The sequence below is a fragment of the Peromyscus californicus genome, unplaced genomic scaffold (genome assembly GCF_007827085.1).
Source record: "Peromyscus californicus insignis strain IS unplaced genomic scaffold, ASM782708v3 Scaffold_3__1_contigs__length_106647218, whole genome shotgun sequence".
Taxonomy (NCBI): Eukaryota; Metazoa; Chordata; class Mammalia; order Rodentia; family Cricetidae; genus Peromyscus; species Peromyscus californicus.
In genome coordinates this window covers 68,068,536-68,089,486 of record NW_026294551.1, presented here as the reverse complement: position 1 = coordinate 68,089,486, position 20,951 = coordinate 68,068,536, and the positions used below count along the sequence as shown (strand labels likewise).

Sequence of the window (20,951 nt, the reverse complement as noted above, 5' to 3'; positions counted from 1 at the left end):
CACACACACACACACACACACACACACACACACACACACACACACACACTCCTTTAATGTTCTGGGTCCTGTCTGATCCTCCCTGCTTTACATATGAGGGAAGTGGATTCGGAGGAGAGGACAGGCTTCCACTTGAACCCGGTTCTTCTGGTCCTCTGTTAAATGCCATTCTACACTGAAGGTGCCACGCTTGCTTCTTAAAGCGTGAGCCTGAGCTCGCTGGACTGCTGTATTGGTGAAGCTAAATGCAGGAGAACGTGCTGGAGCCCCGCAGCTTGTCATGGTCTCAAAACCTTTGTGCATGTCCCCTTCTCCAGAACTCATCTTCCAGGAAATGGAAGAAACTATAATCTTCTACATGCTGTTCCTTGAGTAGCCCCATTGCAACCTTAGTGGCAGTAGGGGCTTGCTACAGTGAGAGGCTTGCTTGTTGGTTGGCGAGGCCACTGTGGTCTTATGTTCTGATCCTGACCTCCTTCCAAGTTCTGACTCCCTTCCTAGACATCGAGAGCCCCAAATTGACTTTAGCAACAGCACTATAGTCTAGTCTCTTCTCTGCCCATAAACTTTAGCATGTGGCTTAAAGCCATTGGGCCTCAGTTTCCCTCTCAGGACTAAACCTGGCCTCAGCTAGAATTTCTTATTTAACACAGCCCATGGCTGCCACTTTTTCCTCGTTAGTGTTCCTGGCGGCACAGTGGGTTGAGGGTCAGACACACCCACCTCAAGGTCCAGGCTGGAAGCTGATGGAAGCAGACATGGGGTGGCAGGGAGCTGCACTCACGTTATGCCCTTGGTCTTCTTTGACGTCTCTGAAGAGCTTCCATTCATGAGACTAGGATCCTGGCTCTCCACCTTCTTGGTACTCTCAGGAGAAGACATGAGGTCCAGCTTGACAGTGGTGGCTACCTGGGGACTCCCAGCACTCTTGGTCACGGACATGATGGCTTCAGAAAGGGCAAGCTCAGGGTAGGGAGGGGGCAATCGGGGAGGTGTGGGTGCAGGTGCAAGTTGGGCTCAGTGGATCTGGCCTCAGAGCTGGCTCTGGCCTCAGAGCTTGCTCTAGCTGGGCTGGAATGAGACCACGCCCACATGCATGGGTGCCCCACCTCTTCTCGCCTGAAGAAACTCAGAGAGGAGGAGGGAAAGGAGGGATGTGGGGAGGGAGTTGTGAGCTGTATTGGTATTTCCCAATCCCAGGAAAAGAGACAACAACTCCAATGCAGCTATTTTTTTCTTTGGAGACAGGGTCTCATGTAGCCCAGAGAGTGGCTTCCAACTCACTAGGTAGCCAAGGATCGCCTTGAGCTTTTGATCGCATTGCTTCTACCTTTTGAGTGTTAGGATTGCAGACTTGTGCACCACCATACCCGTCTTTATACAGCGCTGGGGACAGGATCTAGGGCTTCCTGCTTACTAGACAAGCAGTCTACATCTCGAACCCAGCCTGATGATTTTCATGACTAGAGCTGAGCTATTTATTACACACTCTCCTAAGGGGTACCCATTTCTGCCTCTGAGAAAACTCCTACATGTCCCATCTCAGGGTAGTCTTCCCAGATGCCACGAGCCTGCTGTCTGCACTAAGAAGATGGGAAAGACGCCTTACCCAGGGCCATGGTTCTCAACCTTCCTAATGCTATGACTCTTAATATAGTTCCTCACATTGTGATGACCTCGCAACCACAAAATTATTTCGTTGTTACTTCCTAACAGTAGTAATTTTACCACTGTCGTGAATCGTAATGTAAATGTCTGATATGCGACCCCTGTGGGGTTGCGACCCACAGGTTGAGAATCACTGGAGGCTCCATGGAAGGACAGAGCTTCCTTGGAGACAAGAAGAGGCAAATGCTGCATGATTCCCAGAAGCATTTTCCTGGGCAGGGACGGGGTGTGATTTGCTTAAAGTTGCATGCGGCTTTCAGATTAGAGCTCTGGGGCTGAGGGTAGTCTCAGGAGTTTCTTGGGATTCTATTCTCTGTCATTATCTCTGCTTGGTGCAGATGAACCAGCCAAATTTTCCTCCTTCTACAAATTATAGCATTTCTCTCAAGCCGTACCCATCTCCTCCCCTTCGTCTCATCTTCAGAAAGCAGCACTGACCGAGGCCTATGTGCCAACAGCGTAGCTTAAAACACCTCACTGGTAACAGGGACACCGGAGACAGATTCTGAAGGGTCGATCCCTTACCAGGGCTCTTTCTGAGATCCCGTGCCGATTCTGAATTTGTGGTGTGTCTGTGTACCTATGAAAGTAAGAGGTGGATTTGGAGTGCTTTCCTTAATCCTTTTCCACTTCTTTTTTTTTTTTTTTTTTTTTTTGAGACACTACGTAGATCTGTCTGTCCTGGAACTATGTAGACCAGGCTGGCCTTGAGCTCACAGAGATCCGCCTGCCTCTGCCTCTGCCGTGCTGGGATTAAAGACATGCAGCATTACGCCTGGTTCCAGAAACCTTGTGTTATTTTGAAACAGGGTCTCTCAGTGACCCTAAAGCTCAACAAATCTGGCTGGCCAGTGAGCTTCAGCATCCCGCATGTCTCTGCCCACCCCCACCCCCAGAAGTGGGATTATAGCCACATGCAGCCATGTGCAGCTGTGCCTGGCTCTTCTGCGGGTTCTGGGGAATCAAGCTCAAGACCTTGTTTGCACAGCAAACACTTTACCGACTGGGTCATCTTCCCAGCTCCTCCCCCCCCATCCTCCCCCCTTTCCTAAGGAGCCCCACCCCAGGTTGGGAGATGGCTCATCAGTAAAGGTGCTTGCTGTCAAGCCTGAGTTTGAACCCCAGGGGCCCACTTGGTGGAAGGAAGGAGAAAACTGACTCCTGCAAGCTCTCCTCCGACCTCCACGTGCCCCATCCCAGCCACAAATAGATAAACAGTGTAATTTTAAAAACTACAAAGAGGAGGCTCATCCTTACCGCTCCTTCCTCCATCCCCAGTGGTATGTGCCCGTCTCCACAAAGCCTGGTCACTTCTCTGGGGAGTGTTGTTGCTTTGGTTTTTTTGGAAACTGGGGTTCTAAAAGACAAAGGACAATTGGATGGAGGTCACATCCCTTGGCGGAGTCCCTGCTGCACCCCAGCCAGGTCCTTGCATGACTGCTACCTGCAGCTCGGATCGACACACAGACCCTTGGTTGAATGCTGGGCCCCACCCTTCATGGTCTTGCCCCGAGTCAACTGTGGCCCTGGCTGTGGTTTGCGAAATGTCCTTTCTTCCCTTGTCTGGTACCATCACACCATGCTATTCCTGGCCTGTGGAGCGGCAGGCTGCATTCTGGGGCCTGCAATTGAAATTCCACGGTTTGATTCTAATTTTAGATTTCGTCTTGCCGATAGAGCTCGGCTCCCTCCAGGCAATGAGATCTGTAAACTCAGAGTGTCGGGGGCTTAGGGTCAAATTGGTTTTGCTTTCCTCTCCAGATTGATTAAGAATCCGGTGTTAATCTTCAGATCTTTTGGATAGGGGTGACCGGAATACTGGTGTCTGACTCAGGGCCTTTCATGGACATCAGCCCAGAGAAACTGTGTTGGGTGGGGTGAAGGTGTACACTCCTAACTTGCAACACCATTGGTCAGACAAGAGGATGAGGACTCCAATATAAGCCAGTGGGAGTCAGGCATTTGGAGAACTGGATTCCAACATAGTGTCCCCAAAAAGCCATTGGGACCCTGGGAAGGACACTGTCCTTCTCTGAGCCTCACTCCACACCATGAAGAAGATAACAGTGCACATGACTTCTCAAGGCCTGAGGGCCAGAGGGACATGGGTGGGGTTCTCTCTAAAGCTGACCAACAGGCCTGGCTCCTCATGGTGGGGCCCATGTACTCTGTGTGAGAACAGTGTGCCCAGCTGAGAGCAATGTAGAGGGTGGGAGAAGTGAACACAACTTAGTCACACTTTAAAAAATTGTGTGTATGTGTGTGTGTGTGTGTGTGTGTGTGTGTGTGTGTGTGTGTGTATGTATGCGAATGTGTGTGTGTGTGAAGGAGTGTGCCATGGCTTAAGTGTGGAGGTCAGAAGACTACTTGCCGGAATTGGTTCTCTCTTTCCACATGTGGGTTCTGGGCTTGCATTCTTGCCTTTTGGCTTGGTGGCAGGTACTTTTACCCTCTGAAGTATCTTGCTGACCCCAAGTGCAGCTTAAGTGATGATGATGATGTATATGTTTGGTTTTTCAAGACAGGGTTTCTCTGTGAAACAGTCCTAGCTGTCATGGAACTCACTCTGTAGACCATACTGGCCTCGAACTCACAGAGATCCACCTGCCCCTGCCTCCCCAGTGCTGCAAGTGCTGGGGTTAAAAGGTGTGCACCACCATTGCCTGGCTGATAATATATTTTTTGTGACAATGTAGAGTTGAGGTGGCGTGGGGGGCTTCTTTCATTCTTGTACGGCAGTTCGAGGCATAGGGTCTTGGAGGTATACTGAATAGTCTATGGAGATATGAAGGAATGTAAGCATGCAAGCTTGAAGGGGCCTCAGATATTGGCTGTGTGTGTGTCTTCTAAATTCACTGGACTATTTTGAACCTGGACTTGGAGTTACACTGTTCATCTGGGCAAGAGTCATCTCTCTTCCTTTTAAACTAATGCAACTATACATCTTCATGGTCACTATGTGGTGTTCTGGATATATATATATATATAGAGAGAGAGAGACTCCATATTGAGCAAATCAAGACACTTAGATTGTTCATCATTTCAAATATCTATTATTTCATTGTGACAAGACATTAGAAGTATGCTCTGGCCTGGTATGCCTTTAATCCCAGCACTGGGGGGTACAGAGGCAGGTGAATCCCTGAGATGGAGGCCAGCCTGTTCTATATAGGGAGTCCCAGGCCAGCTAGGGCTACCTTTTGAGACCCCGTCAAAATTTTTTGAAGTAATTGTACTTATTTTACAAGATACAAGATGGCTGGCCATAAATAGCCTTCTGTAATAGAGTCAGAAGTGTACTGCTCTGCTGTTACCTTGTTACCTGCTGTACTCTGCGGTTACATTGTTACCTGCTGTACTCCTCTGTGGTTACATTGTTACCCGCTGTACTCCTCTGCGGTTACATTGTTACCCGCTGTACTCCTCTGTGGTTACATTGTTACCTGCTGTATTCTTCTACAGTTACATTGTTACCCGCTGTACTCCTCTGCGGTTACATTGTTACCTGCTGTACTCCTCTGTGGTTACATTGTTACCTGCTGCACTCCTCTGTGGTTACATTGTTACCTGCTGTACTCCTCTGTGGTTACATTGTTACCTGCTGTACTCCTCTGTGGTTACATTGTTATCTGCTGTATTCTTCTACAGTTACATTGTTACCCGCTGTACTCCTCTGTGGTTACATTGTTACCTGCTGTACTCCTCTGTGGTTACATTGTTACCTGCTGTACTCCTCTGTGGTTACATTGTTACCTGCTGTACTCCTCTGTGGTTACATTGTTACCTGCTGTACTCCTCTGTGGTTACATTGTTACCTGCTGTACTCCTCTGTGGTTACATTGTTACCTGCTCTACTCCTCTGTGGTTACATTGTTACCTGCTGTACTCCTCTGTGGTTACATTGTTACCTGCTGTACTCCTCTGTGGCTATATTGTTACCTGTTAACCAATGTCTCTCCCTTGCCAAGCCCCCTACCCTTCCTGGCCTCCCCTGACCTCTCCTCTGTCTCTAGCTTAGGGTTCTGGGAGTATTTATCTTTCTGTGTCTGATTTGTTTTACTTAACATTAAGATCCCTATGTTGTCACAAATGACAAATCTCATTCCTTCTAATGGCTGAATGGTATTCCACCATGTCTATGACCATAGATAGGTTTGTCCATCCATTCTTTGATAGACACCTTCCTTGACTCCATATCTTGCCTCTTGTGAACAGTGCTGCAGTAAGTAGCTTCTTAGTGGATTAGAAAACAGATGGGGAACTGGGAGTGGCTCACCTGAGATCATATAACCTGGTCCAAACATCAGTACCTAAAAGTGAATTCATCACCCCATCCATATTCCACCAGGAACTTCATCCGGCCTGTGGCTGAGTGTAGCTGCCCTTCCCTCTCTGCACCAGAATGACAATAGCAATCTTGTGTATGACTTTATCCTATACCCCAAGCTCCAGACCAAGGGTGTCTCTTGAGGTAGGTGGTTTCATCTCCCATTTGACAGATTAGAAAACTGAGTCTTGGAGGAGTTATTTTATGGTTAAAGAGACCAAGTTGGGACTCCAGGTAGAGCTTTGGTGTGAGTGTAGAACTTTTCAGATATGTCTCTGAAGAAGCTGTTTTATTATTTCTGTGTCTACCTGGCACCTTGTAGAAACCCAGCCATTTCTAAAACCCCTCCTGCAGCTTGGCCTATGTGGTCCAAAGCTTAGGGGTTTTGGGTATCACTCAATTCTCCAAATAAAATTGAAGGGCAGCATAGATGGCCACGCCCTCATTTCTTTCTCTAAGGGCCTTTGCATTATTTCTTTTGTTCCTCCTCCTCCTCCTTCTTGTCTTCCTCCTCCTCTTTCTTCTCCTCTTCTCTTCACAGGGTTTTGTGTAGCCCAGGCTGGCCTCCACCTTGCTATGTAGCCAGTCCTGGCATTTGAACTCCTGGTCTTGAACTCTCGCCCCCAACCCCCAAGAGAGTCTAGGCTTGTACCACCATGCTGGGCTTATTTTTTATTTATATGTCTGTGTATGTATCTGTGTGTCTGCCATGTGCATACAGGTACCCATGAAGGCCAGAGGAGTGTATTGGGTTTCTTGAGGCTGGAGTTATGGGTCATTGCGAGCTACCATTGGTGTTGGGAACTGAACTTTGGAAGAACAGCCATAGCTTTCAACTGCTGAGCCATCTCTCTATTCTCACTATTATTATTTCTTTAAAAGAAGGCTATTTTGGGGCTGGAGAGGTGGCTCAGAGGTTAAGAGCACTGGCTACTCTTCCAGAGGTCCTGAGTTCAATACCCAGCAACCACGTGGTGGCTCACAACCATCTACAATGACATCTGGTGCCCTCTTCTGGCCTGCAGGCATATATGCAGGCAGAATACTGTATACATAATAAATAAATAAAATCTTTAAAAAAAAATGGAAGGCTATTTCAGAGCTGGGAGGGCAGGGTAGAGGAGGGACACAGGGAAGGAGAGCTGACACTGAAGAATGATGATCTTAGCCACTGGTGTTCCTCCCTTTGGGGGTCACCACTGTGCCATGCCATGTGTCTGCCAGTTATAAAGTACCAATGGGTGAGATTGATTGAGAAAAGGAGCAGGAACTGTTCCTGGGTCACAGTCCTGCCCACAGAGGTCATTGAGGTTTGCTTGTTTGTTTATTGATTTGTTTTTCCATTTTCGTGTGTGTGTGTGTGTGTGTGTGTGTGTGTGTGTGTGTGAGTGTGTGTGTAATTCGAACATGTGGATACATGTTTACCTGTGTGTATGCATGCAGAGGCCTGACATTGATGTTGGGAATCAGCCTTGATCACTCTTCTACCTTATTCACCTTATTGAGGCATTGTTTCTCAATCTAACCCAGAGCTGGTCAGTATGGCTAGTCTCGACAGCCATCTTGCTCTGGTGATCCCCCATCTCTGCCTTTTTTTTTTTTTTGCTGTAATCACAGAAGGGCCTCCATGTCTACCTTGCATTTATGTGATTTCTACAGATCCCATCTCCAGTCTTCATGCTTACATAGTCAGGGTCTAACCACTGAGCTACAGCCTCACCCGGCAATAAGAGGTATGAGATCACTTGCAACTGGAGAGAACTTGGGGTCATTTTCTTGAGTTTTCCTGTGTTGGGGAGACTGAGGTCCAGAAACGGGAAGGGACACAGTGACTGAAGAGTGATTCCATGGCGTATCGGTGGTGACTGGGATGGAGACAGCTCACAGCAGTGATAGTCTGCTGTGTTCTCCTCAGAGACCTCCACGCAGTTGAGACAGGGGTCTGTGCCTTCAATGAGAAGAACTCCAAGGCTAGCCAAACAAAGCAGAGTTTGGTTTTGTTAAGAATAGAGAGAAAGGGGCTCAGAGAAGAAGGGAGTCCCAGAGAACACAGGTGTCAGGGTTGTGCTCTCTCAAAGGAGAGTTACAATGAGGTCTTTCTTCTTAAAAATAATGTACTTTTATTGTATGTACACTGGTGCTTTGCCTGCATGGATGTCTGTGTGAAGGTGTGGCATCCCCCCTGGAACTGGAGTAACAGTTGTGAGCTGCCATGTGCTTGCTGGGAATTGAACCCAAGTCCTCTGGAAGATCAGCCAGTGCTCTCCACTGCTGATCCACCTCTCCAGCCCATGAAGCCACTTTATAATGGGTCTTTGGTAGCTCTTAAGTCATATCTCCAGAGGTGGTTCTGTAGCCCCCTCTCCTCTCCTCCTCCTCCTCCCCCCCCTCTCAGTTGAAAATAGACCCTTCTCTCATACAATACATCCCAACCACAGTCCCCCCCCCATCTACTCCGTCCAGCTGTCCCCACCTCCCCTCTCTCCCAGATCCACTCCCCTTCTATTTCCCTTCAGAAAAGAGCAGGCCTCCAAGAGACAACAACCAAACATGGGAAACAAGATACAAGGAAGCAGGGCACAAGCCCTCGTATCGAGGCTGGGCAGGCAACCCAATAGGAGAAAAAGAGCCCCAAAAGCAGGCAAAAGAATCAGAGACCCATCTGCTCCCATGAAAGGAGTAAGGAGTCCCACAAAAACATGAAGCTCACAGCCATAACATATGCGCAGAGGACCTGGTGCAGACCTGTGCAGGCCCTGTGATGCCTCAGTCTCTGGGAGCCCATGTGAGCCCTGCAGAGCTGGTTCAGTGGGCCGTGTTCTCCTGGGGTCCTCCACCTGCTCTGACTCCTACAGTCTTTCGCCCCTCTCTTCTATGGAGTTCCCTGAGGGGAGGGGCCTGATGGAGACCTTCAGTTTAGACTCTCTCTCTCTCTCTGCATAATGTCCAGCTGTGGGTCTCTGCTTCCGCTCCCATCTGAAAGCATTTTTTAAAAAAGACAATATCTTAAGATGAATTTATCAGGGGGGTATTGTTTAGGTTTAGGGAAGGGCTAGAAACTCAGGGTTCTACATCATTTGGACTCCATGTGCGCTCAGTTTATTTATTGCCTTAGACAAGATGTCTTCTGGGAAACATACACTATCTCCTTGGGTAGTTAGGGTGTTGTCAGCAGCATCCAAAGCCTCCTGCCTTTCTTGGCAGAAAAGCCCCACAGGGATGAGGGGCTCTTCTCTTTCCCATGCTTTTCTTCCCGTGTCCATAGGGTTTTCCTGTCTTTCCACCGTGGACATTGTGACCCAACCCTGGGCCCATTCCTACTACCCAAGCGATGAGGATGCCTGGCTGCCTTGTTACCAGCTGCAGGATGGGAGGATGTGCTCATCCATTCAGCTATACTGACCGAGTCTCCCCAGCTTGGAGTGGGGGAAGGAGTCGTGTGGATGTCTCTTCTTGCTTTCTTCAATTTAGCTTTTCATATTTCTTATGTTGGAAATCAGGTGCCTGATATTGTAGCATGAGTCTTAAAAGTTCTTATTAATAAAATCAAACCTAAGCCAGGTATTGGGGTGAACACTGGAAGATCAGAGAGACAGAACAAGCCACAGCTAACCTCACCTGGCCAACTTCTCAGCTGGTCTTGTTTCCTCAGACTCTGAGTCCTCATCCAAATGGGTCTCAGCTGAACTGCTGCTAGAAGCCTGAATGCCTAACCAGCCAAATGCTTAACCAGGCCAAATGCTTCTAGTTTCTGGTCCTCATGCCTGATATACCTTTCTGCTTTCTACCACCACTCCCTGGGATTAAAGGCTTGCTTTCTGGGATTAAAGGCATGATGAGTCACCATACCTGGCTGTATCCTTGAACACATGGATTTCTGCCTCTGGAATGCTAGGATTAAAGGTGTGTGCTACCACTGCTTATCCTTTATGTTTAATATTGTGGCTGTTCTGTCTCTGACCCCAGATAAGTTTATTAGCATGCACAATATTTGGGGGAATACAATACCACATGATATCCCTCAGGTAGGTCTGGTGGGGGTAGTTTTGGAGCAGGGTTAGGGTTCTGTGGGGAAAGATGGAGGAGGGGCTTGTGCTGTGCTCATCTTGCTCTGCTTCTCCTCCATGGATGCTTTTGCATTGATGTATGTTGTCTACTTTCATGGAGAGACGCCGAGGGTACTGTGCTGTTAGGTCAGGTTTCCGGTGTGCTCAAACCCAGGTCCAACAGTTCATCCCAAAGAAAAGCCAGTGCCCCAGTGTCCAAGGGGCAAGCATCGGGGTCAAAAAGGACTTTATTCAATAGCCAAAGAAAGGAGAAGCGGGGGCCTTGCTCGTGAGTTAACTTCTAAGCCAGCAGACTGGGGAGTTACAGACAGGGGAGAAGAGGAGCAGGCCAGGCTAATAAAGGGGAGGGACATGTGTGTTCCTTCTGGGAAGAGGTGGAGACCTTCTAGGAGGTGGACGCTACCTCTCCTTGCTTCTCTCCTGGTGTTTACAGTCACGGTGGCCCATAAGTGATTTGAGCCTTGGAGGGAGGGAGGTAAGATGTTAGACAAGTCTAGGTGGAGTTAACCCTGCCTTGTACTTCGGGACAAAATATTTCTCAAATGGCCATCATGTCTACAGACAGGGCTGAGAAGGGTCTGACGTGAAGTTTAAGGTTGATGAGACAGATACAATATGATATATGTGTTTTTCTTTTTGTTGTTGTTGTTGTTCTGTTTCCTCATTGGGCTTCTGCAGGCCGAAACATAAATTGTTATTTAGGCAAAAATGGCCTTTGAGACTCCAAAGGGCAAGCTTGATAATCGTTATTGCCATAAGTTACATGGTAGGGTTAGTGAGATGGCTCAGTGAATAAAGAAAGGTGCTTGTTGCCAAGGCCAGAGACCTCTGATTTGTAAGACGGCTCGTCAGATAAAGGGGCTCACTATGCCAGTCCGACAACCTGAGTTTGCTCTCCAGAGCCCACAGGAAGGTGGTAAGGAAGAGAATCAATTCTGTAAAGTTGTCCTCTGACCTCCACACGTGCTCTGCAGCACACGCGCGGGCACACACACACACACACACACACACACACACACACACACACAAACTTAAAAAAAGAAAAAAACATACACACGAACAATCACCAGCTCAATACAAATGCACACCAGGGTATCAGTTGTGCAAATACATATGTTCGTTGGAGAAGCAGGGGACTTAGTGGAAAGCTAGGCTGAAATTTCACATTGACCTTGACACTTTTGACTTTTGAAGCCACGTAGAGTTTTTTGTTACACAACCAAAAACTTTAAAGGGTGGATGGATTAAGACTACAGGAAGGCCCAACAAAATACTGTAAGAAAAAGAGAGGGTCTAGAAGGACTTCTGTCATCAGGCCTCCCCAGGGAGCCGCTGATGTTTGCAGGAGGTATGTTTTGATCACCCCTGCTTGCCTCCTCTGCCACACCCTCCTCCTCTCCCAGGTCCCCTCTTCTTTCACCCTTTCCTTTTTGAGACTGGGTCTCTCCTAGCCCAGGCTACCTTGAACTCCCCTGCAGTGGAGGATGACTTAAGTTTCTGGTCCTCCTGCCTCTGCCTCCCTGGTGGAAGATTTTTCGGGAGCTGAGAACATAACCCAGGGCTCGGTGTGTGCTAGGGGAACACTACCCACTGAGCTCCACCCCCAGCCTTCTTCCTGCTCAGTGCTGTGTCTGGCACACACTGGGTGCCTTTAATGCGCTCTATTATTCTCCTGAATTGACTCTTTCAAGAACTGGTTGTGGTTTTGAAATTTGCAAAGGGAATGTCAAACACTGAAGCCCAGATTTGAGTCCCACCCTCCCACCCACTCACAGAGACGAAGATGGAAACAGTTCAGAAAATCCTCCCACGTCTAAGTTCGAGGCTGAGAAGCATGTTCTTGGCCACAGAGCTCCATGAAGTAAGTAAGGGATAGGCAGCTGGAGGCATTTCCTCCTCAGCTTTAAGCATAGACTGAATGTTCCCTTTTACTTTTTCGTGTCCTTGTTCAAAGGTGTGGACCGATAAGGGGGTGGGGAGAGGCGCTGTTTGGGATCTAAGGAAAACGGCAGACAGTGTGTGCTTATGGGTGTGGGGCTACTTCGGTCTCCAGTGTCTCCAGGTGTGCAGCTCACCCAGAATCCCATGCACATCCACCCTAGGAGCAAGACAGGTAGGGAGTATAGTGTTCCTGATACAGATGAGGACTATGAAGCCAGAGAGAGGTGTGACGGCATGCCCGAGGGAGGTGGGAACATCTGGGAAACGGGTGTGCTGGTCCCTCTGACTCAGGGTGCTACCCAGGTGACAGATACTATGGCACTGCACTTATGACACCTTCAGCCAGAGTGCCAACATTCCCCTCAAGAAGCTAGCTCATTGGGCTGAAGGCCCAACAAACCAGGGCCAGGCCAGCCTCCTGCTAAGAAGTCTTTGAGACTAGAAGAGCAGAGGTAGTGGGACACACACACACACACACACACACACACACACACACACAGAGGCACGCACACATATATATGTACACACAAACAAATAAATGTAAAAAAATAAAAGAAAAGACAACTACAATTGTGCAAGCCTCCTTGCAGGGGTTGCACTTCATGTTCAGCCCAGCAGGGGGAGCACCATGATAGTTAAGGCTGAAGGTGACTCACGCGCCTTGGGTGGAGAGACTATCTTAGCCTCCTGAATATATAGCATCTCTGTATCAACGCATGGAAAAGCAGCAGAGGTTGCCCTGGCCCAAGACTGAAGAAAACCCTACAGTCCTCGTTTGTGCTGCTGGTTGTTTAGAAAACTCACTATGCTCATCTTTCTTCCTGGATGCCTGCACAAGTTCCTGAGAGGAGACATGGAGCACGACTCTGGCTCACACTCTGCTGCCGATGGAGGACCCAAATGAAGCTGTTAAAAAGGAACACGAGGGGCTGACACAGCAGAGCACTTAGCACACACACATGAGGCCCTGGGTTCAGTCCCCAGCCCGGCCTTAGAAGGAGAGAGAGGAGGCTGTGTGAGGACCCAACAGGGCGAGCATGTGGCCCGCCCAGCCAGACAGTGGGACTGTAAGCCCTGGTTTTGGAACCGAACAACTTTGTTGTAGTAGACAGTGAACTGCTTGGAGATATTATGTGTGGACTGGGTGGCTTCCTGGGGACACAGTTCTGACCATGTGTGTTGGATCCCACATTCCCTCTATCAGTACTCAATAGTTTCTGTGTGTATGCATTTTAATATACATTGATATTACATATGTTCATCTATATTAATATATATTCTCACATGTATTGGCTGTGTCTAGTATTTTTTGAGTCATGCAAGAATACCTCTGACTTACTTATTCATTTACTATCTGTAGGGAAAAGGGGCTGTCTAAAGAAATCCACCCTGACCCTGGAGCCCAGAACTAGGGAAAGATGGCTCAGATCAGGGCAGAAAGAAACACAGTTTGGCTCAGTCAGATCAAAACCATCTCTGTCCCTGACCAACTGACTTGTGAAACCAACCAATCACAGACCAGGACAGTAGAACCCTGGGCCCAAAGTCAACCCCTGGTTGACTCCACCCCCAAGACTTCCTGTGTAAACCGCCCTGCCTAGTCAGTTAGAAAAAAAGACTGTTTTCCCCACCCTGGTAGAGGCAGCTACTCTCCTGGACTCCTCCTTCCCAAATAAATCTCTTTCTCAAAAGAGTTTTGGGTGTGAAGATCTTCATTCACTGGTGTAGAGATCTTCATTCACCTTGCTGAGACGTCCCCCAGTGGATAAAATAAGGGAGAGCTGAAAGAGCAGAGCAAGGAGGAGCTGAACAGAAGATCTTTGCTGAGAAGTCCCTCAGTGGACAAAGCGAGAGAGAGCTAAAAAGTAACACTTTTCTCCTGAGCTGGAGGAGATTGCTACATTTCTCCAGGGGTTTCCCCTTTCGCAGAGTCAAGCAAAAGAAGCAACATCTTAGGCCGGAGAAGCAGAGCTCTGCTAGGAAGCCCCCTTAAGTGGGGACTGAGCAAAGCTCAGCTGTAGCAGCTCTCCAGGAGAGGAGCAGGATTGCCATATCCTGCGGGGAGACCATCCCCCATCACACCAGGTATACCCTGACTTTCCTGAAGAGTCAGGATACCCTTCCCTGCTGAAGCAGTTCCAGGCCTAACTCTCCCGAGAAGTCAGCAAAATTTCCCTTCCAGGGTTGGGCTGCTTCTTTGCAGTTCCAGCCATCAGAGCTGTGCTAAACAGCTCAAGGTGTCCAGAACATCTTCAGGGCAGAACTGTTGTTCTGAGCAGCTCGAGGTGTCCGGGATACCTTGCTCTCCAGGGCTGAACTGTCTCCTTGCATTTCAGCCATCAGAGCTGTCCTAAGCAGCTCAAGGTGTTGCCCGACTCTCAGGTAGTCAGGACACCTTTCTCAGAGTTGCAAAACTCACATTTTGGTGCCAAAATTCAGGACCAAACCCAGAGTTGTTGCAACTAATTTACTTACATTTTTGATGCCGAAACCCGGGACACCAAACCCACGGAGTTGCAAAGCTCACATTTTGCAACCAATTTACCTACACTATCATTCTAAAACTTTTTATTTTTGCTTGTGTGTATGTGTGTGCAGATATGTATGTGAGTGCAGGTACCTGTAGAGGCCAGGAGAGGGTATCAGATCCCTCTGGAGCTGGAGTTAAAGGCAGCCGTGGACACCTGATGTGGGTACTGGTAACTGAGCTCAGGTCCTCTGGAAGAGCTGAGAGCTCTCTTAACCACAGAACCAGTTCTCTAATCTCCAATCATTGTTTTTTTTTTTAATCTTTTATTTATTCTTTGATAATTTCATATATGAATACAATGAATCTTAATCATACCCCTACTCCTAACTGCCCTTGCATATTCCCTGATCCCCCACCCAACGTGATACATCACTAACTTCATGTTCTCTCTTTTTCTTTCTTTGGTAATCCCCTAAATCCAATTAGTGGTGTTTGCTGGAATGTTGACTGATCTCACACAAGTAACCAGAGATACAATGTGGCCATGGGTACAATGGCCTGTCATGTCTGGAAGTCAGGGTTTTGCAACATCCCTCTGGCTCTTACAGGCTTCCAGTTGTACTTTCATTCAAAAGGTTCAGGAGAGGAGAAAGACTTGAAGCTGATTTCGAACTGCCTGCCTTCCAGTGATGACTTCTTAATTAACATTCTCATGCCAACATCCACATACACCAGTTGAAGATGCTCCAAAGTCTATAGAAAATTTGAACACCACAGTGCTGGGATTGTCACACAGGGCCTTTCTGTTCTCCTGATTCACAGATGGATAAAATGAGGATCACTACGAAAAGATTTTCCCAGCATCCCACGGCTTTCTCTTACTCTATTAATTATTAATGCCCCACTAATCATACAAGTTATTGGGGTACACTATCTTTACATACACACACACACACACACACACACACACACACGTGGATCTTGTCTATCTCCTCTTCTACCCTCAACCCTTCTTCCCCTCCCCGTCAAAATCCTTCCTAGTCTCTAGAAGTCTGCATTAGTTACTTTTTGCTGCTGTGATAAAATACTATGACACATATAAACACAGGTGGCAGTGGGAAAGACCCACATGATGTGCATCATTGTATCCTCCTGATTACTCAGTCAATGAGGAAACAGAGGAAGGGGTTGTATTAGGGCTATAGAAACGGTTCTCCGTGTTAAATCAGCACCTATCTCTGGCCTGACAGCTGCCCTTGCAAAGATGTAAAATAAACATCCCCAGTGTTGCTTCTCCAAGTCTCCAGTGCTCTTATTATGAAGCTGATGTCTTTGTTTCTCATTGTCATCACCCCTGGACACATAGGCTCAATGACACGGCTTAGCTTCTTGTCACCTTAGGCTGCACCCCGTCCCAAGAACTTTGCCTTAATGAGATAGTTTCTTGTGCTCTTTTTATCATTTCCAGCCCCTGTAGTGCCGGAAGGCATATGGAGGGCAGTTGGAATTGATGTTGCCAGCCTTCCACATCTCACTTCTGTCCCTTCTTAGGGCAGGTTGTGAGCAAGGACCCCTCCAGTCTGAGTAAGGGGACATGCGTTCTCACCTGAGCACTTGATAAATTGTGACCAGAGAACTCTGAGGCTGAGGTGAGGGGTCACGGGAAGACCCCAGGTCTTGACAAGTGTCAGGAAGCATGACTGTGCACAGAGGTCTTCCCTGAAGGCCTGGCTTCCCAGGGCTGATGTGAACGTGCTGCAGCAGGCTGTATGAAAGCAACTCGGGAATGTGATAGTGAGTGGTTCTGAGGCTCACCCCATCACCTCAGAGAGAGACAGTTCTTGAAGCAGGGGAAAGAAAGACCCAGAGAGCAGGAAGCCTGAGGAAAATGAGCTTCCTTCTACTCATTTTATGAGGGAGAAGTTGGAGCCCCGAGGGGAGGGTACTGCGAGCAAGTGGCAGAGTTTCCCTTTGCCTTTCCCTGTGGCTCCCACATTAGTGCTTGGATGAGACATAGGAAGCACTGCCCTCATCTAAGTGACCAGGGCCCTTTGTCGCCATTGTGAGGTAATGCCAGGTCTGCCAAATCCACAGCTGGGGATTTAGGGCTTGCTCTACGTTTCATAATCTGCTTGGACCCAACCCCTGGAATAGTCCTTTTCACCAGTGTCTCTTTCTGCTAGTTGGCCCTGAAGACTGAGTCTGGAAGCTGTGGGCTGAGTAAGAGGTGAGGGACGTGGAGGGACAGAGGGAGGGACAAAGTCTGTAAACATTTTCAGCTATGGTGTGGCTAGAGCCGTGGAGACCCTGCGACACACAGTATGTTCTTGGAGCTGTCCCCCAGCACAACCTAACTTTAAAGATACATTTTATTATTCCTGTGTGTATGTGTGTACATGAAGTACAGGTGCCCTTGGAGGCAGAGGAGCAAGTTGAATCCCCTGGATGTAGGATAGATGATTGTGAACCACCTTACATGGGTCCTGGGAACTAATCTTGGGCCGTCTGCAAGAGAAGTACCCACCTAAAGACTGAGTCGACTCTCCAGCACCCAAACTTGTTGTAAATTATAAATAGCATTTGAGTTTCCTATCCTTCTATAATAACTACACACAAATTTTTGTTTGTTTGTTTTCTTTTTTTTTTTTTTTTCGAGACAGGGTTTCTCTGTGTAGTTTTGCGCCTTTCCTGGAACTCACTTTGTAGACCAGGCTGGCCTCGAACTCACAGAGATCCGCCTGCCTCTGCCTCCCGAGTGCTGGGATTAAAGGCGTGCGCCACCACCGTCCGGCTACACACAGATTTTTAAAACATAAGTTTATTCACTCATAGCACCAGAGGTTGGGAGTCCCAAAGCCATGGTGTCCTCAGGACTCGGTCATTCTGAAGCTTTAAGAAAGATGCCATTTCTTTGCTTTTCAGCTTTTAGAGGCTCCTGTAGACACTAGGCTCATGGCTCTCCCTCCTATCCTTCCAACTGGTGGGAGACCATCTTCCTATCCCACACTCCTCCCTCCTCCCTCCTATATACCCAGCTAGTCCTGGATAATCTCACGTCAAGTTCTTTAATTGACTCACATCCACAAAGCCCCTTTGCCATCGAAGGGAGTCTTCTCACAAGTTCTGAGGTTAGGAGCCATCTCTGGAGGCCATCATCATCATTTTGTCTACATTAGAGTTTCTTAACCTTCTTCCCAACTCTGACCCCTTTCTGCCTGAGGAAGTTTTGTTTTGTTTTGTGAATCTGGGTATACAGTATCTAAAATACATATAAGCATCAAATGTTTACTAGTAACAGATCATAAATACATTAAAAAAAAACTGTTCTGTTCCTGGGCATGGTTGGTGCACGCCTTTAATCCCAGCACTAAGGAGGTAGAGACGGGCAGATCTCTGTGAGTTTGGGGCCCGCATGACCTACATATTGAATTCCAAGACAGCTTGGACTTCACAGAGCAGTGCTTCTCAACCTGTGGGGTACAACCCCTTTAGGGGTCGAACAACCCTTTCACAGGGGTTGCATATCAGATATCCTGCATATCATATATTTACATTACGATTCATAACGGTAGCAACAAAAATAATTTTATGGTTGAGGGTCACCACAACATGAGGAACTGTATTAAAGGATTGAAGCATTAAGAAGGTTGAGAACTGACACAGAGAGACTATGTCTCAAAAAACAAAACAAAACAAAACAAAACAAATTTTTCTGTCAATCTTATAATCATCAATTCTGAGAACGTTGCTTTGGATAAATACATAGTATGAAATGGTAGAAATATGTGTAGGGTCATTTCAGAAATTGTTGGAAAATTTGTCTTAAGTCAAGACACTTAATGATTTTTAAAAATGACACTCAGGTCAGCAACTAAATCACAATTTGAAAAATTAAAAAGAACTATATGTATGTATGTATGTATGTATGTATGTATGTATGTATGTGTGTGCACCTGCTTGCCTATATATGTACCACACATGTGTGCAGGAGCCATCAAATGTAGCAGGGTTTTTAGAACCACCAGCCCCTAGATCATGACATGGAGACTTATCATTAATTATGAGTACTTGGCCTTAGCTTAGGCTTGCTTCTACTTAGCTCTTTTTTTTTTTAAACTTAAATTAACCCATTTCTATTAATCTATATGCTGCCCTGAGGCTTGTTTACCTCAACTATGTACTGTCCATCCTGCTTCCTCTGTGTCTGTCTGTCTGGCCCCCAGCTGGCTGGCCCTCATCTGGCTGGGTGGCTCCACTTTTCTTTCTGGCCACCAACCCTGCTTATCCCTCCTCTGCCTAGCTATTGACCGTTCAGCTTTTTATTAAACCAATCAGGTGCCTTAAGCAGGCAAGGTAAAACAGCAACACATCTTTACATAGTTAAACAATTATTATGCAACACAAAAAAATGCAACACATCTTTACATAGTTAAACAAATATTCTGTTCCACAAGAGCGGAGGGCAGAACAGAGCATGGGATCCCCTGGAACTGAAATTACTGGTGGTTGTGAGCCTCTGTGTAGGTGCTAGGAACTGAGCCTGGGTTCCCTTCAAGAACAGCAAGGACTTTTAATTTCTGGGCTATCTCTCCAGTCCCCAAAACACAATTTTAAAAATTAAACCTCCTAATCCAATCCAAAGACAGACTGATTTGACACATGCTGAGTAGTGACCCTAGGAAAATATTAAAAGTCTTTGTTTTTCACAACTCAGCTTTATGTTTCTGTAAGAGTAGGAACTGAACATACAGTAAAAATATTGCAGTTTATAACATATAATGCAAAAATTTGGAATACAGCTGAGGTGTTTCATGCTACAGTCCTTGGTGTTGTGTGGCCATGAGCATGTACACAGCATGTGTGTTAATGTTCTCAGAGTCAAATCATTTCATACAACTATGGTAAGCACTCATAGAAATGCCCCAGATTCAGGGTAAATTTGATTTTGAAGCAATTTTTTTTGTCACTGCACATTTAGAAACCTTTGACCAGTACTAAGTTTTCACAACCCCACCGTTAGTTACAAGATGCCGTAGAGGGCCACAACCCACAGTTCAGGTAGCTTTGTTTTACCCCATACAGCCCTGATTGCCTAGGATAATTCCATTATAATCCTGAAGGTCACACAGCCTCTTTGATTCTCATGTCTCCAGCTGAACAAAACATACTTAGAATGCTTCTCTTACCCAGTGCTTTCCCGACTTGCCAACGTCCCAGCAGGTAGAAAATGATGACATTTTGAAAGCTTTTGATATAAAAGAACAAGACTGATGTTGTCTCAGGAGCTCCAGTTACCTTAGGACCTGCCTAGCTGTGCCAACCTTGGTTGGGTACCAAGGACAGGATTGTGCCTCACCTGGGCCCACGGGCTCCGACACTCCTGTCATTTGGTTTTGCCTGGGTCAGTGCATGTTGTAAGCTGGTGCACCCCTTGGCATTTTGGCGTCATGCTCCCTATCCCCAGCCCTGTGCTCCTACAGGATCCTCCACTTCTCCTTCACACTAAGTGTGGGAGTGCTGGTGTTACTGTTGGGACAGTCCAATTTAACCCCAGACAAATGGACTCTTGAATAGTTTGAAGACATTTTTCCTGGGACCTCAATTGCTGTGTCTGTAACTTTAATAGCTTTTTTTTTTTTTAAACTGGGAATGGAGTCCAGATGCTTCTGGTGGCACTCACCTGTGTTGCATCACATGACATGAACGATGCTACACACACACACACACACACACACACACACACACACACACACACACACACACACTCACCCTAGGCAGGCTCTCTGCCCCTGAGCTGTAGCTCCAGCCTTGATTGTGTCTTTGATACTTTGCCATAATGTATCTTCAAATACTTTGCTGCAAAAATATTATTTGCAGTATTTAAAAAAAAAAATTGCACGGTCTCCTTCCAGGGTCTCAAAAACCATAAGAAAAGCGTCAAAACAGGTTAGGGAGATGGCTTGGTTGAGAAAGTGCCCACTGTGCAAGCACGGAGACTCGAGTTTGATCCCCAGCACCTATATAAAAAAGCTGGACACAGCGGCACTGGCTTGTAACCCCAGTGCTGGGAGGTGAAGACTGGCAGATCCCTGGGGCTCAGGGGACCCCAGTACAGTTTACTTGGTGAGTTCCAGGCCAGTGAGAGACTCTCTCTCAAAAAACACGGTGAGGGCAGGCAGAATGGCTGAGCTGCTAACTGGGGGCAGACACCTCCCAGTCCTGCGGAGCTGGCCCAGTCCTTTCACTCTGGCCTCCAAGGCCATTATTTCGCTACTGTTGCTCGACTCTGTAGCACAGCTCATGATGTCCTCATGGAGCCTAGCCTTCTTCATAGCCATTTCCTCTTTTCTAATTGTTGTTCCAAAATGAAAATGTGTCTACATCATTCCCATTACTTAATGGGTTCTTGAATCATGTAGCTGTGGCTTCCAAAATATTTGAATCTCTAGCAGTGCTGAACGCTTCTGCTCTAGCAAAG

The 20,951-nt window shown here is 47.2% G+C and overlaps 1 protein-coding gene and 1 long non-coding RNA gene across 2 annotated transcripts in view; one reads left to right on the top strand and one right to left on the bottom strand.

The window, feature by feature from the left end:
* Nucleotides 1-2,256, bottom strand: part of Slc36a2 (solute carrier family 36 member 2) — a 30,370-nt gene extending 28,114 nt beyond the window's left edge. Inside the window, exon 1 of the mRNA XM_052757666.1 lies at nucleotides 785-2,256. Coding sequence (XP_052613626.1) covers nucleotides 785-942 — 158 coding nt within the window. The 5' untranslated portion in view covers nucleotides 943-2,256. The remainder of the gene's footprint in view (nucleotides 1-784) is intronic.
* LOC128122260 (uncharacterized) overlaps nucleotides 1-13,292 on the top strand; it is a 42,379-nt gene extending 29,087 nt beyond the window's left edge. The window contains exon 5 of the long non-coding RNA XR_008222374.1: nucleotides 9,261-13,292. This is a non-coding gene — a long non-coding RNA (uncharacterized LOC128122260). The remainder of the gene's footprint in view (nucleotides 1-9,260) is intronic.
* Nucleotides 13,293-20,951: the final 7,659 nt, after the last annotated feature.